Source organism: Dicentrarchus labrax, unplaced genomic scaffold (genome assembly GCF_905237075.1).
Source record: "Dicentrarchus labrax unplaced genomic scaffold, dlabrax2021, whole genome shotgun sequence".
In the NCBI taxonomy this organism is placed as follows: Eukaryota; Metazoa; Chordata; class Actinopteri; family Moronidae; genus Dicentrarchus; species Dicentrarchus labrax.
In genome coordinates this window covers 6,013,936-6,030,405 of record NW_026136724.1, presented here as the reverse complement: position 1 = coordinate 6,030,405, position 16,470 = coordinate 6,013,936, and the positions used below count along the sequence as shown (strand labels likewise).

At 40.8% G+C, this 16,470-nt stretch overlaps 1 protein-coding gene across 2 annotated transcripts in view; it reads right to left on the bottom strand.

Moving 5' to 3' along the window:
* Window positions 1-1,144: 1,144 nt before the first annotated feature.
* The window catches only part of slc38a4 (solute carrier family 38 member 4), a 37,331-nt gene continuing 22,005 nt past the window's right edge, over window positions 1,145-16,470 (bottom strand). For both annotated transcript variants that reach the window (XM_051392347.1, XM_051392346.1), the window contains exons 9-16: window positions 15,883-15,941; window positions 14,547-14,807; window positions 13,357-13,436; window positions 12,537-12,637; window positions 12,198-12,322; window positions 5,728-5,872; window positions 5,115-5,212; window positions 1,145-4,936 (exon numbers count right to left, since the gene is read on the bottom strand). In XM_051392347.1, coding sequence (XP_051248307.1) covers window positions 4,832-4,936; window positions 5,115-5,212; window positions 5,728-5,872; window positions 12,198-12,322; window positions 12,537-12,637; window positions 13,357-13,436; window positions 14,547-14,807; window positions 15,883-15,941 — 974 coding nt within the window. In that variant the 3' untranslated portion in view covers window positions 1,145-4,831. The remainder of the gene's footprint in view (window positions 4,937-5,114; window positions 5,213-5,727; window positions 5,873-12,197; window positions 12,323-12,536; window positions 12,638-13,356; window positions 13,437-14,546; window positions 14,808-15,882; window positions 15,942-16,470) is intronic.

Sequence of the window (16,470 nt, the reverse complement as noted above, 5' to 3'; positions counted from 1 at the left end):
CAAAACCGTGTGGTGGAATGTGACCTGCATCCCGATCTGGTGATGCTGCATACACTATCCGTGTCCTTCTCCCTTGCACACACACATCAATAACTCACTCACACTTGCAGCCTCAGCCATACCAACTTGGCTGTTTAACATCCGTTACACAACATACTTTTAGCATGGAAGGCTTTTTGTATCCGTCTTAATGAAAATGCCAAAACATGGGAGCCGTGAAAACTGTGCCAAAGGAGATTAAACATCATTAAAGTTATGGGGAATGTAAGTTGAAAGTTGTTTTGTACCGTGCAATTTCATTCGATTAAACAAAAGATGGAAAAGTTTAACAGCACAGATTTGACTTTTTTCCAACCGCTGTGATTGTTTTAGTTGGATACAAATCGTACTCAAGTTGCTGGTGTGCGGAACATGAGATGTTGCCAAACCTTTTCTCAGTGGGCAGTACGTCTGCATGTCCTCAAAAAGCCTTTACTTAGGTAAATGACCTCAATGACCATGACCTTAACAGTTTGCACACCATCTGTCTCACGGGTAAGAGATTTTATTTCCCCATTTATAAACAGAAATGTCAGTAAATTCGATGCGCTTAACAGCACACAACATTTTACAATCACGTATAGTAATTTTTACACCAAGTCGAAAACTTGGAAAAATAAAAATTTCTCTGCTAGTCTTTTGGTGTTTAATTCTCCTCCAATTGCTTTATAACCATTTTCATGGCTGCCTAGATCAGCCATGTTTTGTCCGGCTTGATTTGGTAGCCAAGGTAATGTATTTGGAAATAAATGGAAAGGTTACCTAACTCATTTCCCCCACCTCGTTTTGATGGTCTGGGAACATTACAAGCCGGTGTTACATATCAGCAGTAGATGCTAGCTAGACAGGAACAGGAGAATCTATTTTATAGAGGCCTAATATCATCTGATAATTATGCCAGAAATATGGCTTTGGTTGTTACATCCCCAGACGCCAGATTGGACAGAGACATGTTATGTAAGCCTTGGTGTTTGAATATAAACTCACACACACTTTCAAAAAGGGACTTATATAATAGGATGACAATACCATCAGTATTTCTACTATTTGTTAGCTTGCTTGGACTTTAAAATGCAGTTTATACGAGTAATCAATCTAAAAAAAGTTTTCATTTCACATTTTTATTGTTCATCATAATGAAACAGCATCACTGATACAAAAAACATCCCCTTGTCTGGGTAAAATTACAAATCTGAATGTTTAGCCTGATCCACAGGAAGCAGAGACACTGTGAACAGCAGAAACATTGAGCAAGTGCTTCTCCACGGCTGAGGGTCCATACAAAAATAAGGCAGATGGTTCTGCACAATTGCTTTCTAAACACTGTCAAAATTAGCTGGGAACTTGTCTGCTTTTACAAATCCACAAGACGACTCCTCATCTAGGCCAGCACAATATGCAACAGCATTGTACAGTTTGGCTCAATCATGCAAAAGGTGAAGAGAAGTTATCCAAAAGTGAGGAGAAAAATCATCCAGACCATATACCTGAGATACTAAGTGGGGTAAAGGTGTGGTGAAATGAAGAATTTAAAGACGAAACCCAACCTGAGGCAGAGACAAAGCTGTTGCGCTGACTACCGATGAGCAGAATAAGCCACTGACGGCAAACATTCGTAAAGAAATTTAGATTGTGAGCCACATTTTCAAATTGAGAACAATCCAGTATCGAACATTAATAGCGAGTACTGAAGAGACCTTGTGGATTCAGCATCAGGCCGTGGAAAGCTTCAGTTCAAGTATGGTCATGGAAATAAATCCTCACCAGGTTTTGGTGGGTTAGAAAAGGTTTTTTCTATGACAGCAGTGATACATTATAAGCCACAGTAAGATATGAGCTACAACTGTGTACGATTGTCCAGGTAGAGCTTTAGAACTGACAGACACGGAAGGTTCTTGTGCATTTTGTCATCGTGTGGAAGAAGTATACATCTAAACGTTAGCATCGCTGTATGGCTACTCCATTAGCATAAATGATATGACCTATGGATAAATAGCAGAAGAGCCATGAGCTATTTTAACAAACTATAAAGGTGTTCTGTCCTTTAAGAACCTTCCTGTAGTGTGGTAACGAAATACTTTAGAGGATCTCGTCTTGCTTCTGTTAAATGTTACAGCAGTGTTTTTGAGAAACACATTCAAAATCAATACTGCTTACTTGTAGCTTTAAATTTAACCCAGTGTCAGTCAGCAGGTGCCAATAAGCTACAGAAAGGTGTTGTTTCTGAGACTGGGAAAACCGTGTTATGAAGTAGGCCGTTGATTAATTCATCCTGATATGACAAGTTAACATTAAAACATCAAAATGGATATATAGAGAACAACTTTTCTACAAATATACAAGCTTCAAATAAAGGAAAAAAACTACTGTCATACAGCAAGAGAAAAAAAAGATCTAATACACGTTATATATATTTATATATATATATATATATACTAAAACAAACACTGGATTGCAGAAGACTTGTAAGGCAGAATCCCCCAACAACCCAATCACAGACAATGTGTGTCAGTGTACCATAAAATAAAGATTATTTACAAAGCATATACAATTGTCCAAAAAGACCATGTTTGTTATCCAAAAACATGCACATAATACACTATTTCATTTGAAATATCTATTTGTTTCACGTACATAGATCTGCAAAGGATCTATTAATGCTGTCCACTTTGGCTGGATGTGTTCGTGACACGTTAACGGCATAGCAGAAAAGGTGAGATGAGCACCAAAAGAACCGAATACCACCAGTATTACAAGCCAATTGTAATGATTATTATTAATGACCTGATAATAAATTCACAAAAATTAATAATTGAATGTTAATCTTCCTCAGTCAGAAGTGGCCCATGTGTTTAGCTACAAAACACACCTTTTCAATTTAAAGACATGAATAATAGGATTTTTGTGAGAAATAAAAATTTTAAAATGTAACATCCTCTGCTGTTAATGTAGGTATCAAAACTGTAGCTCCTCTGTAACAACAAGTGTCATGATGTGTGTGATATTGTTTAAATATCATTAATCTTTAAAGAAGTACTTTTGGGAATTTTTGGGGGAAAAAACAACAATTTGTTGCAGAGAGATGAAAAGATGAAGCTTGCGCCTGGAGACTGAAAGCGGAGGAGAACAGCTAGCCTGGCTCGGTCCAAAGTTAAAGTCCCTCAACAAGCACCTCTCACACTTAGTTGTTTAAACATTATATATCATTAGCAGCCATTTGTATGAAAATGGAAATTTTAAAAAGTTGTGGTTTTTGAGGAGTAAGCTTGCTTTTTTCCTACGCTTCAGTCTTTATGCCTAGCTGATCATCTGCTGGCTGGAACGTTAGCCTCATACTTGCCGAGAGTTTGAATATTTTCATCTAACTCTCTGCAGGAAAGCAAATAAACATGTTTCCCAAAATTTTTAACAATTATTTTAAGCTGAATAGCACAGTAACACATTCCTACATTTGTTTGAATGACGTTTTGGAGAATGAGGGTTTTATACAGCAGTGATGAGGATTGCATGGCACAAGTTAAAAAATATAAAAATATTTTACAAATTTGGCATCGTGAATTTACATACAGATTTTAAATTCGCTAGTTCACGTTTTGGCTCAATTTGATTAAATGAATTCATTATTGAATTGTCCAATTGTATTTTTGTAAACTGCATATTTAACATTGTTTTTAAAACAACATATGCTTTCATACACTAAGCTGTCCAGCCCTATATCAAGTGTCTTATAAATTATTCCAGCAGGTGTATATACTGTGTGTTCCAACTGATGATTTTAACTTTTACAACTCAAATGAGGCCAAGAAAGATATTATGTTCAACAATCTTTTCTTTTCAGACACAATTATGTACATTGATACCTTGCCTGTTCAGATCCCTCTGTGACAGTAATACTGAAAGCATCTCTTTCCTTCGTGTACACAGCCAGGATGAAAACAGCCGGTGAGGAAGCTCTAGCATGAACCCGATCGACTAAAATTGTATGTGCGTGTAGACTTTGGCAAAGCTTCTGATTGTTAACTTGTAGCAGAGCAGCAAAATACAATTCCTAAACAAAATGTTCTACATGATTGGAGTTTCAAATTAACCGTACTTTTGAGGTGAGCCTACTGCTTGATTCATTTCAGGAATTTTCCCATGGATAGTTGCTTGAAAAAAAAAAGTTATTGATGAGTTTAACTATGTCTGAGAGTGTATGTGTGTGGGTGTGTGTTAGCTCTACACACAAAGTGAAACGTAATGCTAGAAGTGCTCCTTGTTTCATGGAGGAAGACACACTCCACCTCCAAATGTCTCCTTCAAGTGCACAAAGGGTTGAGGGACTCACATTGTCTTTCCAGCCCTGCTAATCGCAGTTCACAGATCTGCTTCAGGTGAGGACTGCATAGCATTTGTTCTGTTCTGTCTCTTCATAGCTGGAAATGATTGGCGGTAAAAAAAATGGCGATTTCAGGCTGTCCTGGTGACACGTTAAACCGGGGGTTTCCCCCTCTTCGGGTTTTGATTCTCTCGTTTGTGTTGTGTCACATTCAGAACTTTACAGCGACAGAACAAAGACAAAAACTGAAACCGAGCAAAAAGTCTCCCTCCAGTGATATTCTCTGGGGGGGGGTCCATAAGTTGAGGTTTTATGAGCAATGTTTGAAATTTGATGAAGGGAAGGGAACCGCTGATGAAACCCTATCCCAGATGTTGGACCAGCTGAGGCAAACCAGAAGAGGCGAGGCGGGATGAAGGGTAGAGAGGGTTTGCTGCATTCTAAAATGCAAATGTGAGGAGGGAAGAAGGGGGCTTAGTGACCGCCACTGGAGCCTGGGGGGTTGTGGACCCAGTCGAGGACGATGAGCGTCAAGCTGCCAATCATGAAGATGACTCCCACTACTAAGAAGATGAACGCCTGAAGAGAGAGACAGAGGAGTAGTTGAATGTGTGATGATGCACAGCGGGTGTCAGATGAAAGTTCTGACGAGTCACATTTTGAAAACGTTATCCACCCCTCGGGGGATGGAGTGAGGAAAATGATACAGTGAGAAAATGTTGATAGAGTGTGTGGGTGTGGGTTTCTGCACACTTACCCCGATCTTCTGCGGGGAGCGGAACGGCACTGATTTTACCAGGCGGAGGTAAAAGGCAGCAGGTAGGATGAAGATGAGCATAGTGGCTGCGGAGGAACCTGCAATAAAAACCAAGAGGAAGGTTAACTCAGCTGATCAGACACCAGCCTTTAAACACTTACTTACCCATTTCCCTTTTTGATTTTCCAAGAGAATTGATCATTTCTAGCTCTGGGGTGTTCTAAATGTTGCTTTTTTTCAGTGTTTGTGTGTGTGTGTGTGTGTGTGTGTGTGTGTGTGTGTTGGCAGCAAGAACATGAGTGTTTAGATCCAGTGGTCACAAACTGCTCACGCGACCGCACAGCTGACTCGACCCGACACTTTAAGCTTCTGTACTTCCAACGTCTTTACTTAATAAAATGACCTCTGAACCGAAGGCGCTAATTAGCCTTCGACTGACGCTCTCCCTGTTTTATTAACTCCTATTCGTCCATGTTCTGAGTTCTTCATTTTAACCATCTGTAAACCAAATCTTCCTCACCACATGGTAACATTTTGAGTTTCATTTGAAAAAATATAAATTTTACACAAATACATTTTCTTTGGGCCAAAGTATTTGGATGCATGGCCTCACCGATGAAGCCGAAGATGTCTCTGATGGTGGGGACGAAGATGACCAGCATGTTGTTGAAGGCCAGGATGGCGGCGGCAATCAGCATGTGGCGAGTCCAGCTGAACTCTCGACCGCTGAACATCAGCGTGGTGATCGAGGAGCGGATCTGAGGGAAAAACACAAAGTATTGACATTTCAGTCTTTGGCTCAGTCGTAGAGACAAATCTTATATTAATAATATTATAAAAAAAGTTGTCAGAATGTATCTCAATTACAGCATTTTTAGTCAACTTGTGACTTCATAGGTATCAGTTTGGTTTGATAAACTGAAATATTCCATTAAAATCAACCCATTTCACACTGTGTGCAATGAAACGTGTCACTCTCATTACTCCTCTGTGTACATTGAGCCCGTCGCCGACAAATACTGTGCCTCAGGCTGATAACCACACTTGGCTGCTAACAATAGATCTGCTTCAGGTGAGGACTGCATAGTCAAGTGCTACGAGGCTACTGTGTGTATTTGTGAGACTGTGTTTGTGTGTGTGAGGGGAAACAGAGAGAACCAGGAGATCACAGCTAAGACGCCTGGAGCTGCTGAGCCACAAGCTGCCTGTTCAAGCCTCCAGTGGGTGAAAGGTCGTGGGTATCAGGTAAAACCTGAGGCGACGTGAGCCTGCAGGCCACACTGGGAAAGGTTACAAGGGGCGGAGCTTACCATTCAAAAAGGAAGCGGATTATCTCCCGCTGTGCAATGGGACTATGGGATTGCATCAGCCTGTAGTGAGAGTAGGGCAGGCTCGCCTGCAGGGGGGGAGGTGTGTCTTTACCAGAAGCTATTGTCACTTGTGTTTGACTTTTTTTCCTTCCTCTGTTACTTACTAGCCACAAGTCGCCAGGACAACAGCTGTGGCAGACACTTCAAACTGATTTGGTGTATGTGGAGAATGAAAAAAGAGGAGATGCAAAAAGAGTTTGAGAGAAAGTTCTTTAGTTAGTTTAACCAAAAAAAAGAACGAGGCATGTGCATCTTTTCCTTTTTTAAGAGCCGCTGCTGGCAGAACACCACAGGCCTTCTTTGTATCCTTTCAAGTCTGACTTAAGAACAAGATTTATATCCAGTTAGCATGGCACAGTTGAAAAAAATCGCATTAACTGGATTTTCTGCACTGTCAGATTGAACCAAGTGACCCCCGTCATGACTGTCAGGAGGCACTGGGAAGACGCCTGCGCTTCCCTGTCCACTGCCAAAAAAGTGTCACCACTGAAGCCAAAACTCATCTCTTGTAGGAGATAATGACAATAATTTAAGTGCATCCCTGCTAAAATTCTACAAGCGTGCCCCCACCCCGACCTCCCCCTCCACCCACCAGCTGTTGCATAATTAGGCCGGCTTGGAAAACTAGAGCCTGGACGCGGCATTTCTCTCCAAGGCTCCAAACTATTCAGCACCCGACTGTTACCTGGCGCAAAGCCTTTGGAGTTCACCGTGTGATATTTGCACACTTTTTTACTCCTTACTCTTTACCTGTCAGAGGCCTACACACACATAAACACACAGAGTATGTGGATGGACAAGTTGTAGATAGCCGGATTGGTCCAGCCACATCTGGGTTCAGCCAGTTAGCCACAAATTCGGGACTTGTCTACGTAAGCAAGTTCTGCCACATCTCTCCAATTTAAAGGTTACAAACTAACCATGTGCACTTTACTGCAAACAAGAGACGTGTTTTCCTCTGCTAAGTTAACATTTGTGCAGATATGAAAGTATATTCACAGCTAGACAGAAAGTAGCAGACACTGTGTGAAAGCTGTGTAGTATGAATGTTATCATCTTGGCCTTGCCATTTGATATTTTTTACTCCAGACATTTGAATGTGCACAGATGCTAAGTGAGAACTGAAACTATACATGCCACGAGGTAAAAGTCCCCTTTCAAGCTAAAATAACTACAGGAAGGCTATTTCACAGTGTTTCTGACAACATAAGCTCTGAAGAAATACTTGAAACGAGACAGCCAAACTAGACGAAAAAAGACAAACTGTACTTTATTGCAACCAGAACAAAGTCAAGAGACCAAAAACATGATGCCATGAATGTAGCTCTCTAGTGGTGATACAGCGCTCTGCAACATTTCAACTCCACTGAGCCAAAAAGCACACAGTGTGACAGTAACAACTACACAGACAGTGCCATTGTTCCAAAGGCTCGCTGATAAAATGTCTCTCCGTACTTTAATAAGACCAACCTTTGCATTGGTAGGATATGAAATTCACCAGGCTGGTGCTGGTGCATGACACTTATTGTTGTTTTAATTTTTGAATTCAATCAGAGTTTGACCTCTGACCTTGTGGAAAAGAGCTGTGGAGCATCTGGACCAAAATGAATTAATAAACAATTTATTAACACTTATGACTGCGGGCTTCACAGATACTAAATGACACACATTTATTCCTGCAGACTTTTGAGAAAGTAATTAACAACACGTTAATGACCCATCAATCTTTATTAATGATAACGAGAACAACCCAAAAACCCTGTGAAACATTAGTAAATGTTACATTAACCAATAATAAAGCTGAATTACATACAAACCTTTTATAAAGGGTGCTTTGTCAGAAAACAAGATAGCAATGTAAAATGGAGTGTTGAGAGTCCTTAGAAAGCAAAGCCAAAGTTACAGCGGTGCAACTTTTCATTGACGGATGTTTAAGCTAATGAATAGATATGAAACACACAGTATACAGTGGGTTGAATATTGCCACTAATAGCACACAAGCCAGCAAAACTGACATCACTGTTTGAAATGGTGACGTAATCACTGTTACTCTGTTGAAGAAAACTAATAGCCCCACTTTTTTTAATTTAGGTAAAATATTTTCATCAAATTAGACAAAAAAATGTCCTTCCAATGACCAGACTGAAAATGTTTAGTAGGATTAGCCAATGAGACTCGCCAACAGTTATTTCTTAACTTGCGAAGCAAAGGCAGGTGATTTTCCTTTGTAATGGATAAAAAAAGGAACTTTTTCAGTAAGTAGAAACCGTAATGTACTGTAATGACGCTTTTAGAGAAGAAGTACTCAAGCTAGTGCTACAAAAATAAAGGTCTGGCTCAAGACAGAAATTTGACTACATTATGGTTAGACATAAAGGTGATGTTGGTGATGTTAATCAGCGCATTTGCAGCCCTCTCCCATGGTTTCAATCTCCAGCTGAAGCCTGAGAACTGGGGCACGTTTGACTGCGCTTAAAGCCCTTTCATTATGTACTGGATCCTGGCAAAGCCCTCTGTGATCTGGCCTCTGTTAGCATCTATCCTTCACGTGACTGCACACACAGACACACACTCTCATGCCTAAACATGTCTCCAAACGTACCCTCCCACACACACATTCTCTCCTCTCTCATATACTGCTTCCCCACTGGAGCCAAGGACAGTCGCAGACAAAGCTAACGTTAATCTCTAGCTGAAGGTCGGTAGCATTTCCCTGCAAAATGAAGGTCAGGAGGATTCAAGGCGAGATTCTCAAATGTCAAATGGAAACTTGGCAGAGCGGTGCGACTAAGTGGTTCTTTTGATCTGATGCCTTGCATGCATCCAAGTTCGTCAATCTTCCGACCACACCGTTGAATTTACTGCAAGAATAGCGATTAGTTAATTAAACATTCCCAACTCAGCGCAAATTTCTCGCAAATTCATGAACAAATCAACTCTTTTCCACTTCACAAATGTCATGAGCCGAGTCAGCCATTTCATCGAACACAACTCTCTCTCAGCGACTAGTGCTTGCCACCCAAACTGACTCACGCAGAGCAGGCCATGACTCACACCTTATCCATTATAGGTATTCATTCAGGTATATACAGGCCAAGACCAGTTTTTAACACAACCTCAAAAGGAATCGATATTTTTAAAAGCGTCATAGCTGATTTAAGGACCATGAGCACGTAGCATGTTTCTATTGCACGAGGCTGCAGTGGAATTTGAACGGCTAACCCTGGCCATGTCACTGCCTTGCTCTTTTTACCACAGCTGCTTTGCTGCATCCTGTTTCAGTCTTGTGTTTCTCTGTCCTTATCAAATTTTTATCACCTCCCTCTTCCCTCGCACTTTCTCAGCACTTGTTATTTTTACAGGCTTACCCTTCTCTGTGTAAAATTCAATTTAAAATGTATTAATTGGGAGCCCAACCAACTAAAGGTGCTGCTTATCACGTGTTCTTGCACCTGAATGACAAGTTTGCAGTTGACTTTGATTTTTCTGAGTAGTATCTTATGAAAGAAAATCCAAATTGCTTTCTTTAGACTTTTTTTTAAAAATTATTTTAGCAAAATAATAAAGTAATACATATTTAAAGCTGCAGTAGGTAACTTTTATAAAAATAACTTTTTGTCAGTATTGCTGAAATGTTCACTGTTTTCTGACAGCAGTACATGAGACAGACAATCAGCTTCCTCTGGCTCCTCCTAGTGTTCCTTATAACATTTGCAACAATCCAACGGGCCTGAACAAAAACCAACCAATCAGAGCCAAGAAAGACATTAAGATGCTTTGGGTTGGAAGGTTGAAGATAATAATTGTTGAGTCTTATTCCCAGTGTTCTAAAGCATCCGTACTTAAAGCCCTGGGAATGAAACTCAGCAATCAACTATCTTTCTCGCCACTATATATATATATATATATATATATATATATATATATATATATATATATATATATATATATTTCATGCCATATTACTATTGTTGGTTGCAAAGTTTCAGGTGACATAAACTGTCATTGCTCTTGAACATATGCACATTTACATACATGTGCACATATGAAAACCTGGCAATCCTGCATTATTTGATCGATTTTCATCTACTGATGGCACTACAGCAACATTAGGTTAACAGGGTTAAAGGGACATAACTCAGTAGACTTCCTCTCACCCTTTTATAAAAATCCTCCTTGTACAAAATCCTAATATTCCCAGATGGGAATCAGGCATTTTCATGAGTGGATCATTAGCTTGTTCCTCACTATCTTCGATGCTGATCCAGATGTAGATTCTAACCATGTTCTATCATTAACCCACCACACTTACAGGATAGTGCAGCCCTGATAAAGGTTTGTGTTTCTGCCTCCCTCCCCTGCCAACCACCCCCCGTCTCCCTGGCTCCGCCTCTTTATCTCCCTGATGGTAGCGGTCAGGGTGAGGGTTTTTCCACTGCCCATTCAGAGGCTGTAAACTTCCACTGCAGTGAGAGGGGGATCCTCTCTCACATTCCCTTCGACAGAAAAAACAGCAGTGTCTGCTGAGTGTGTGTGTGTGTGTGTGTGTGTGTGTGTTAGGGATATGGGGCAGTACATCTATTGTAGGATCGTAAGCATCAGCTAAATTAATAAAATGTACCAAAATGTGATGATGCCTGAATGTGTGTATACGATGGATATATAAGAGTGCAGATAAGTATAAATGTGTGTATCTGTGCTGTGTCAAGCTATGTGTATCCAAGGAATGCAGTCATTGCTGCATCATTCTCTGTCAGCACTTTCCTGTGACTTAATAGCAACACATTTGCTGCCCCCTGGTGGCTGCATGCTGGACCTGCAGCCACTTCAAAAATGATTCACACATTAAAGCTAATACAGGGCACCAAACTTCCTCTGGCCAGCGGCCATTTTTGTTCTCCTCGTGTCAGACAAGGGCCAAACTAAAATTAGCCCGTGAACATATATGGGGTGGGAAGGCAGAGCGCGTATGTGTGAATGAAGGCGACTGACATAATAAGTGTCAGTGACTGGACAACATACACAGGCTAACCTTTGACCCCATCTTGAGAGAAAACGGACGCAGTAAGAGGCATTACTGTTAAGATCTATAAGTGTGCGTAAGCGTGTGTGTCGGTGTAGTTGAGAGGTGCGGCCATTTACGACCTCAGCCTGTGTGCTTTGGGATTTGAGATGACGACACAAACAGAGTGCCGAACTGAACAGTGCGTTCTTTTTTACCAAACTGCCAGGAAAGAAAACAGCTGCATCCAGAAAACGACAAATAAAAAGACTGACTCTGCACCAAACACAAAACACAGTCTGTAAGCAGAATGACACAAAGTGGCAGTAATGCTTTACTGCGTGAATGCTTTTACAAGTAGCTGGCTGGCGCCGGGTGGAAAATAGCGGCCAGATATTCTAAATTACTGGGGTGGTGTATGTTTGTGTGTGTCTGAGGAACATGTTTGTGCACTCTGACGTGAATCAAATTATATCAGGTTCAATTTAATGATGCTGAATGAGATGACAGAGGAGAGCGACGCCAATGCTCAAATTAACACCAGTGTAAAAACCCTAGAAGTCAGCGCTTGCCATGAAGTTTTACAGCAAGGAAACATTTTCTGCTTTCCAAACTTAACTACTGCTATGCCCCCCCCCCCCCATGCTTGTCCTCGGAGAATTAAAAAAACATATTAGGTTTTTTAAGAGAGTGTTTGTACGATGTACTTACAGGGAACAGCACGATGGGGACAGTCAGAGTGACGGCAGTGAGAACAGCCAAACGCACCATCAGCAACATGGTGTCAAACTTATAAACCTTGGTGAAGGTGTGGAGCAGCTCGGCTTCCACATTGCCTGTGTTGGAGGAAAAGCAAACATTGTGAACAATTTTGTGAGATCATTAGTTTTTGATTGCTAGACAATTAAACAGTACTGGTTTTCAAAGCTCTATTTAAAAATAATTCTAGTAGTACTCCCTCACCACAGCAGAATTCTTTTTATTTTGCTCTAGAATAAGGGACTCATATAGCCTGTTTAGGCGATGTTTTGTCTATGATGCCACTCTTACCATAGAAGGTGAGGTATCCAAACAGCGCTGACAGCATGTACATGATGAGCATAGTCAGTATGGACAGGTTGGAGACATTCTGCATCTTTTTCCGGCTGCGACTGCAGAGACAACACACACATTCACTTTTAGAGAGGAAACTATTGAAGGTTTAGGGTTTAGGGCTCAAGACTTAGAATAACTACAGAGTCAGAATATGCTTTTCTCGAGGGGAATGTATTTGAATGCATTTCAATCTTTTCTGTAACTCCTCAATAGGACACTATATTTGCAACACATTTCCTGATTCTTTCTGCCCTTCATCCAATATCTCAAGAGCTACAGGAAACTACATTGTTCTGACCATTCTCATTGAATATTGGAAAACTCCATTTGAACCAGCAGGATTCAGATTTGTTGTTCTATCTGCTTTATATGGAAGGATGCTGCACGTCCCTGAAATGCCATGGTGGGAACAGTCATCATGCAACACCCTACGCGGCCAATACCACAAGAGGCATTTACTATAGTGACATTAATTAATAAGCATGGTTCTGTAATGAGTGAAAATCAATTAATTATCAAATTAGGGGCATTTTTGAGACTGTCTTTGTCGCTGAAAAGATTTTCTGAATGTAATTCTTCAGAGCTTTCAGTCTTAGAAAAAACGTACTGCATTGGGATGGGAGCATAAGCTTTCAAAGACAGATATTTAAAAACCTTGGTACATAAAAGACTCTCTGCACAGCTGGATAGTGAGAAAATGGGTTTCCTTTGGATGAATTGAGCCTTAAAGTTTGATTTAGAAGGTGCTTGGTGTAAATGGGAGAAGTGCACTTACTCTTTCAGCTCGCTGTAGATAGGCAGGACCTCTGGGTGACAGACAAAGGCAAAGGCCAGGATGGGCACGGTGTACGCCGTCTGGGAAAAACAGTGTACAGAAAGATTTAAGACATAAGTCCAGTTTTAGGCAGTACAAGACAACCATGGTGCTAACAATCTATATAAACCTATACCGGGCCTCATATGCGTATGTGGTGTCAGACAAAAATATGACTTAAATATTCTTGCAGCAAGATCTGCTTCCTTTTCACAAGACACCATGCTGTGTGTAAGTGAAGGAAAGCCCAGAGGATATCTTCCATGGCATTAAAAGCTAGGGTATGTAATGAATTTCAGAAGCATTTTTTTTTTGTTATATTTGTTGAAATTCTCTTTACATTCCAATGGCAATCAATAAATCAAATACTATGAAAAAGGAAGAAGAAAAAAATCTGGTAGTAAACCCAGCCAATAAAATGAATGGTGGAGCGGCTTTGGAGGGAGGCCTGAAGGGAGGGCGTGGGGATTTTACTGTTGGATTCTTTCAAAATCTAGCTGTCTCTTACTAGTTTCTCCAATGTTACCTACCCTAGCTTGATACAACAAATTGACAGCTGGTGATTAAACATGTTAGGACATTGGGGTTGACATTCGCCTGTAGCTTTTGGTCTGAGTCCAGCACTCTTGTCCTCAGTTGGAACTGTGCATGCTTTATCAGACAGTATTACAGACTGACGCTATTGCTAATTATTAGTCAACACTCACTATTCTTCAAAGTTGGCTTGGTGTGTCATTGCCTTAAGGGATTCAACAAGCTTTGATTGGAAATGCCACTTATTACTCCATTACTTCGAGACAAGCTTAAATCAAAGCAACCTTTCCGTTGTGCCTTAATTCCTCAAATTGCAACTGGCAAATGGTTAAAAGTAAAATAACGGCTTCCTCTTATTGTGAAAATCACTACCTTGGTGAATCAAGTTAGCACTAACTAACCCTGTGTCACTGTGAATATGCAGTAATGCTACGTGTTATGTTCTTCGTGTTGATTTATGATCATATAGGCTTAGACACAAATCCCTAAGCACACATACAGAAATACCAAAACACACCCTAAAAACCCCACCTTTACCAAACATGTCTTGGCCAATACTTTTCAAATTTGTTTCTGTTGGACTGATTCAAATGGTAGACAATCGTAGACTGTCGTACCTGAGAGTTGAAGACAAAATACTTGGGCGTGCACATCTCCTCATCGTCAGGATGGGGCTCGACATGGATGCCGGTGGAGTGATGAGCGTCGTGGCTGCCGGGGACCGCCGGGGAAATGTCGGCGCGGGAGAAATCCATTTGCAACGTGCTGTTCACTGGCGGGTACAACCCCGACATGGCTGAGGCGTTCATGCTGAGGTTGGAAGAGTGGTGGTAAAAGAAAGGAAGAGGGCACGGCAACAGGGTCTTCTTGTAGATCACCTGGGAAAAAAAACAACATGAAGACACGTTACAGTAAGTGCTTCCAAGTGGGGTACATAAAATAAATGAAACAAGAGAAGAATTAATGAAGAAAAATCCACTACCAAACTCTCTGCTTGCTACAGGAGTTAGCACTGTGGCAGTTCTCCAATTCCTTCTTTTTGGGATTTATTTTCCAATTCCAGTTCTACATTATCTACTGTACAAGTGAACTGCAGTTAATGGTTTCTAAACAGGGCCCTCAGACAGTGTAATACACCCTGTGGCGGCCATCTTGGAGGTCATAAACTGAGGCGACGGGAGGACGGGGTTAAGTGTCATGCTCATTAGTCAGCTAATTAGCAAGTTAACAGTTTGGTTAGCTAAGCATTACTGCTATGTTGTTTAAACTGCATTAACTAATATTTGTGGTAAATTAGGGGCAGCAGAAACAAGCTGTAAACACAACATGACATATTATCAACTTTATACGTTGATATGATGAACGCGTTAGCTAAAAGTTGGTCATGAATATCAAGAAGACGTGGAACCACATTATTCATTTGGAATCTTGTTTCTGGCCAAAGTGAGTCCAAAATTCACTTTCCATTGAGCTCTGTTTTGGTGTGCACCAACTCCTGAGGGAAATATTTGGCTCTTTAGCTGCCGAATCTCCATAATTCACTAGCTAGCCGCTAACTTTGTCTGCCTACTACTTGATGGTCGGTAGGTAGCATGAGTTTTTTGTCGCATACAGTCACTTTTTACTAAATAAACCATTTAAAAAAGCTGCCTGCTATTCCTCGATAGTGGTGACGGTAAAGATGCAGACTGTAAAACCAAAACGTGACGTAAAGAAACTAAAAGCCTTTGTAGCGTTGGGGGGAAATTGCAGAGTTAACCAATAATTCTGGTTTCGTCGCCATGAGCTACCCCATTAACTCACACGTAGTCATTGATCCTTTCTTAAAATAAAAATATTGATTGTAACAGCATCTATCTCAGACAGCGGCTGATGTGCCTTTAGAGATATTAAGATGGCCCTCTGTATGCCTGAATACCACATTTTTATCTGTTTTTAGAAGGCTGTACTTACCACCCCCAGGAAGAAAACCATGCAGGAGAGGGAAAACCCGCTGGTGTAGCCCAGGTAGCCTGAAGAGGAGACATTTTTAGAAATTGGAAAAACTAACAAAAAAACACAGATGATGAGATACCACATACTGATGTGATGCTATGCTTTGGATGCCATGCTATGCTATGCTATGCTATTCTTACTCTGCACTCCGCTACTCTGTCTTTTTTAACACTGCTGTCAATCCATTCTGGTGTCTATTCTCAGATGTGGGTCACATCCCTGTTTTTAGGTTGTGAACCATGTGCTAACATAGACAAAAATCTGATATGAGCAGCAGTTCTGACTGGAGCTGCAATGTGAATGAAGCCTTTAAGGCTTGGATGGAGCAGTCACCAAATATAATATCCATGAATGCAAATCTAAAGCCTGTGAACACCAAAGTCCTAATTGCTGTTGTCACTTATTAAATCAAACCCCAACGTATAGCTTTCATCCTGATCCCATTTGCTGCTTCATGCCTAATTGTCTTAATTACAAAATCTGGGCTGTGGGCTCTGTGTGCAGCCTTTTTGGAGCTCCGCCAGTTGAGGCGAGTCATAAATTATA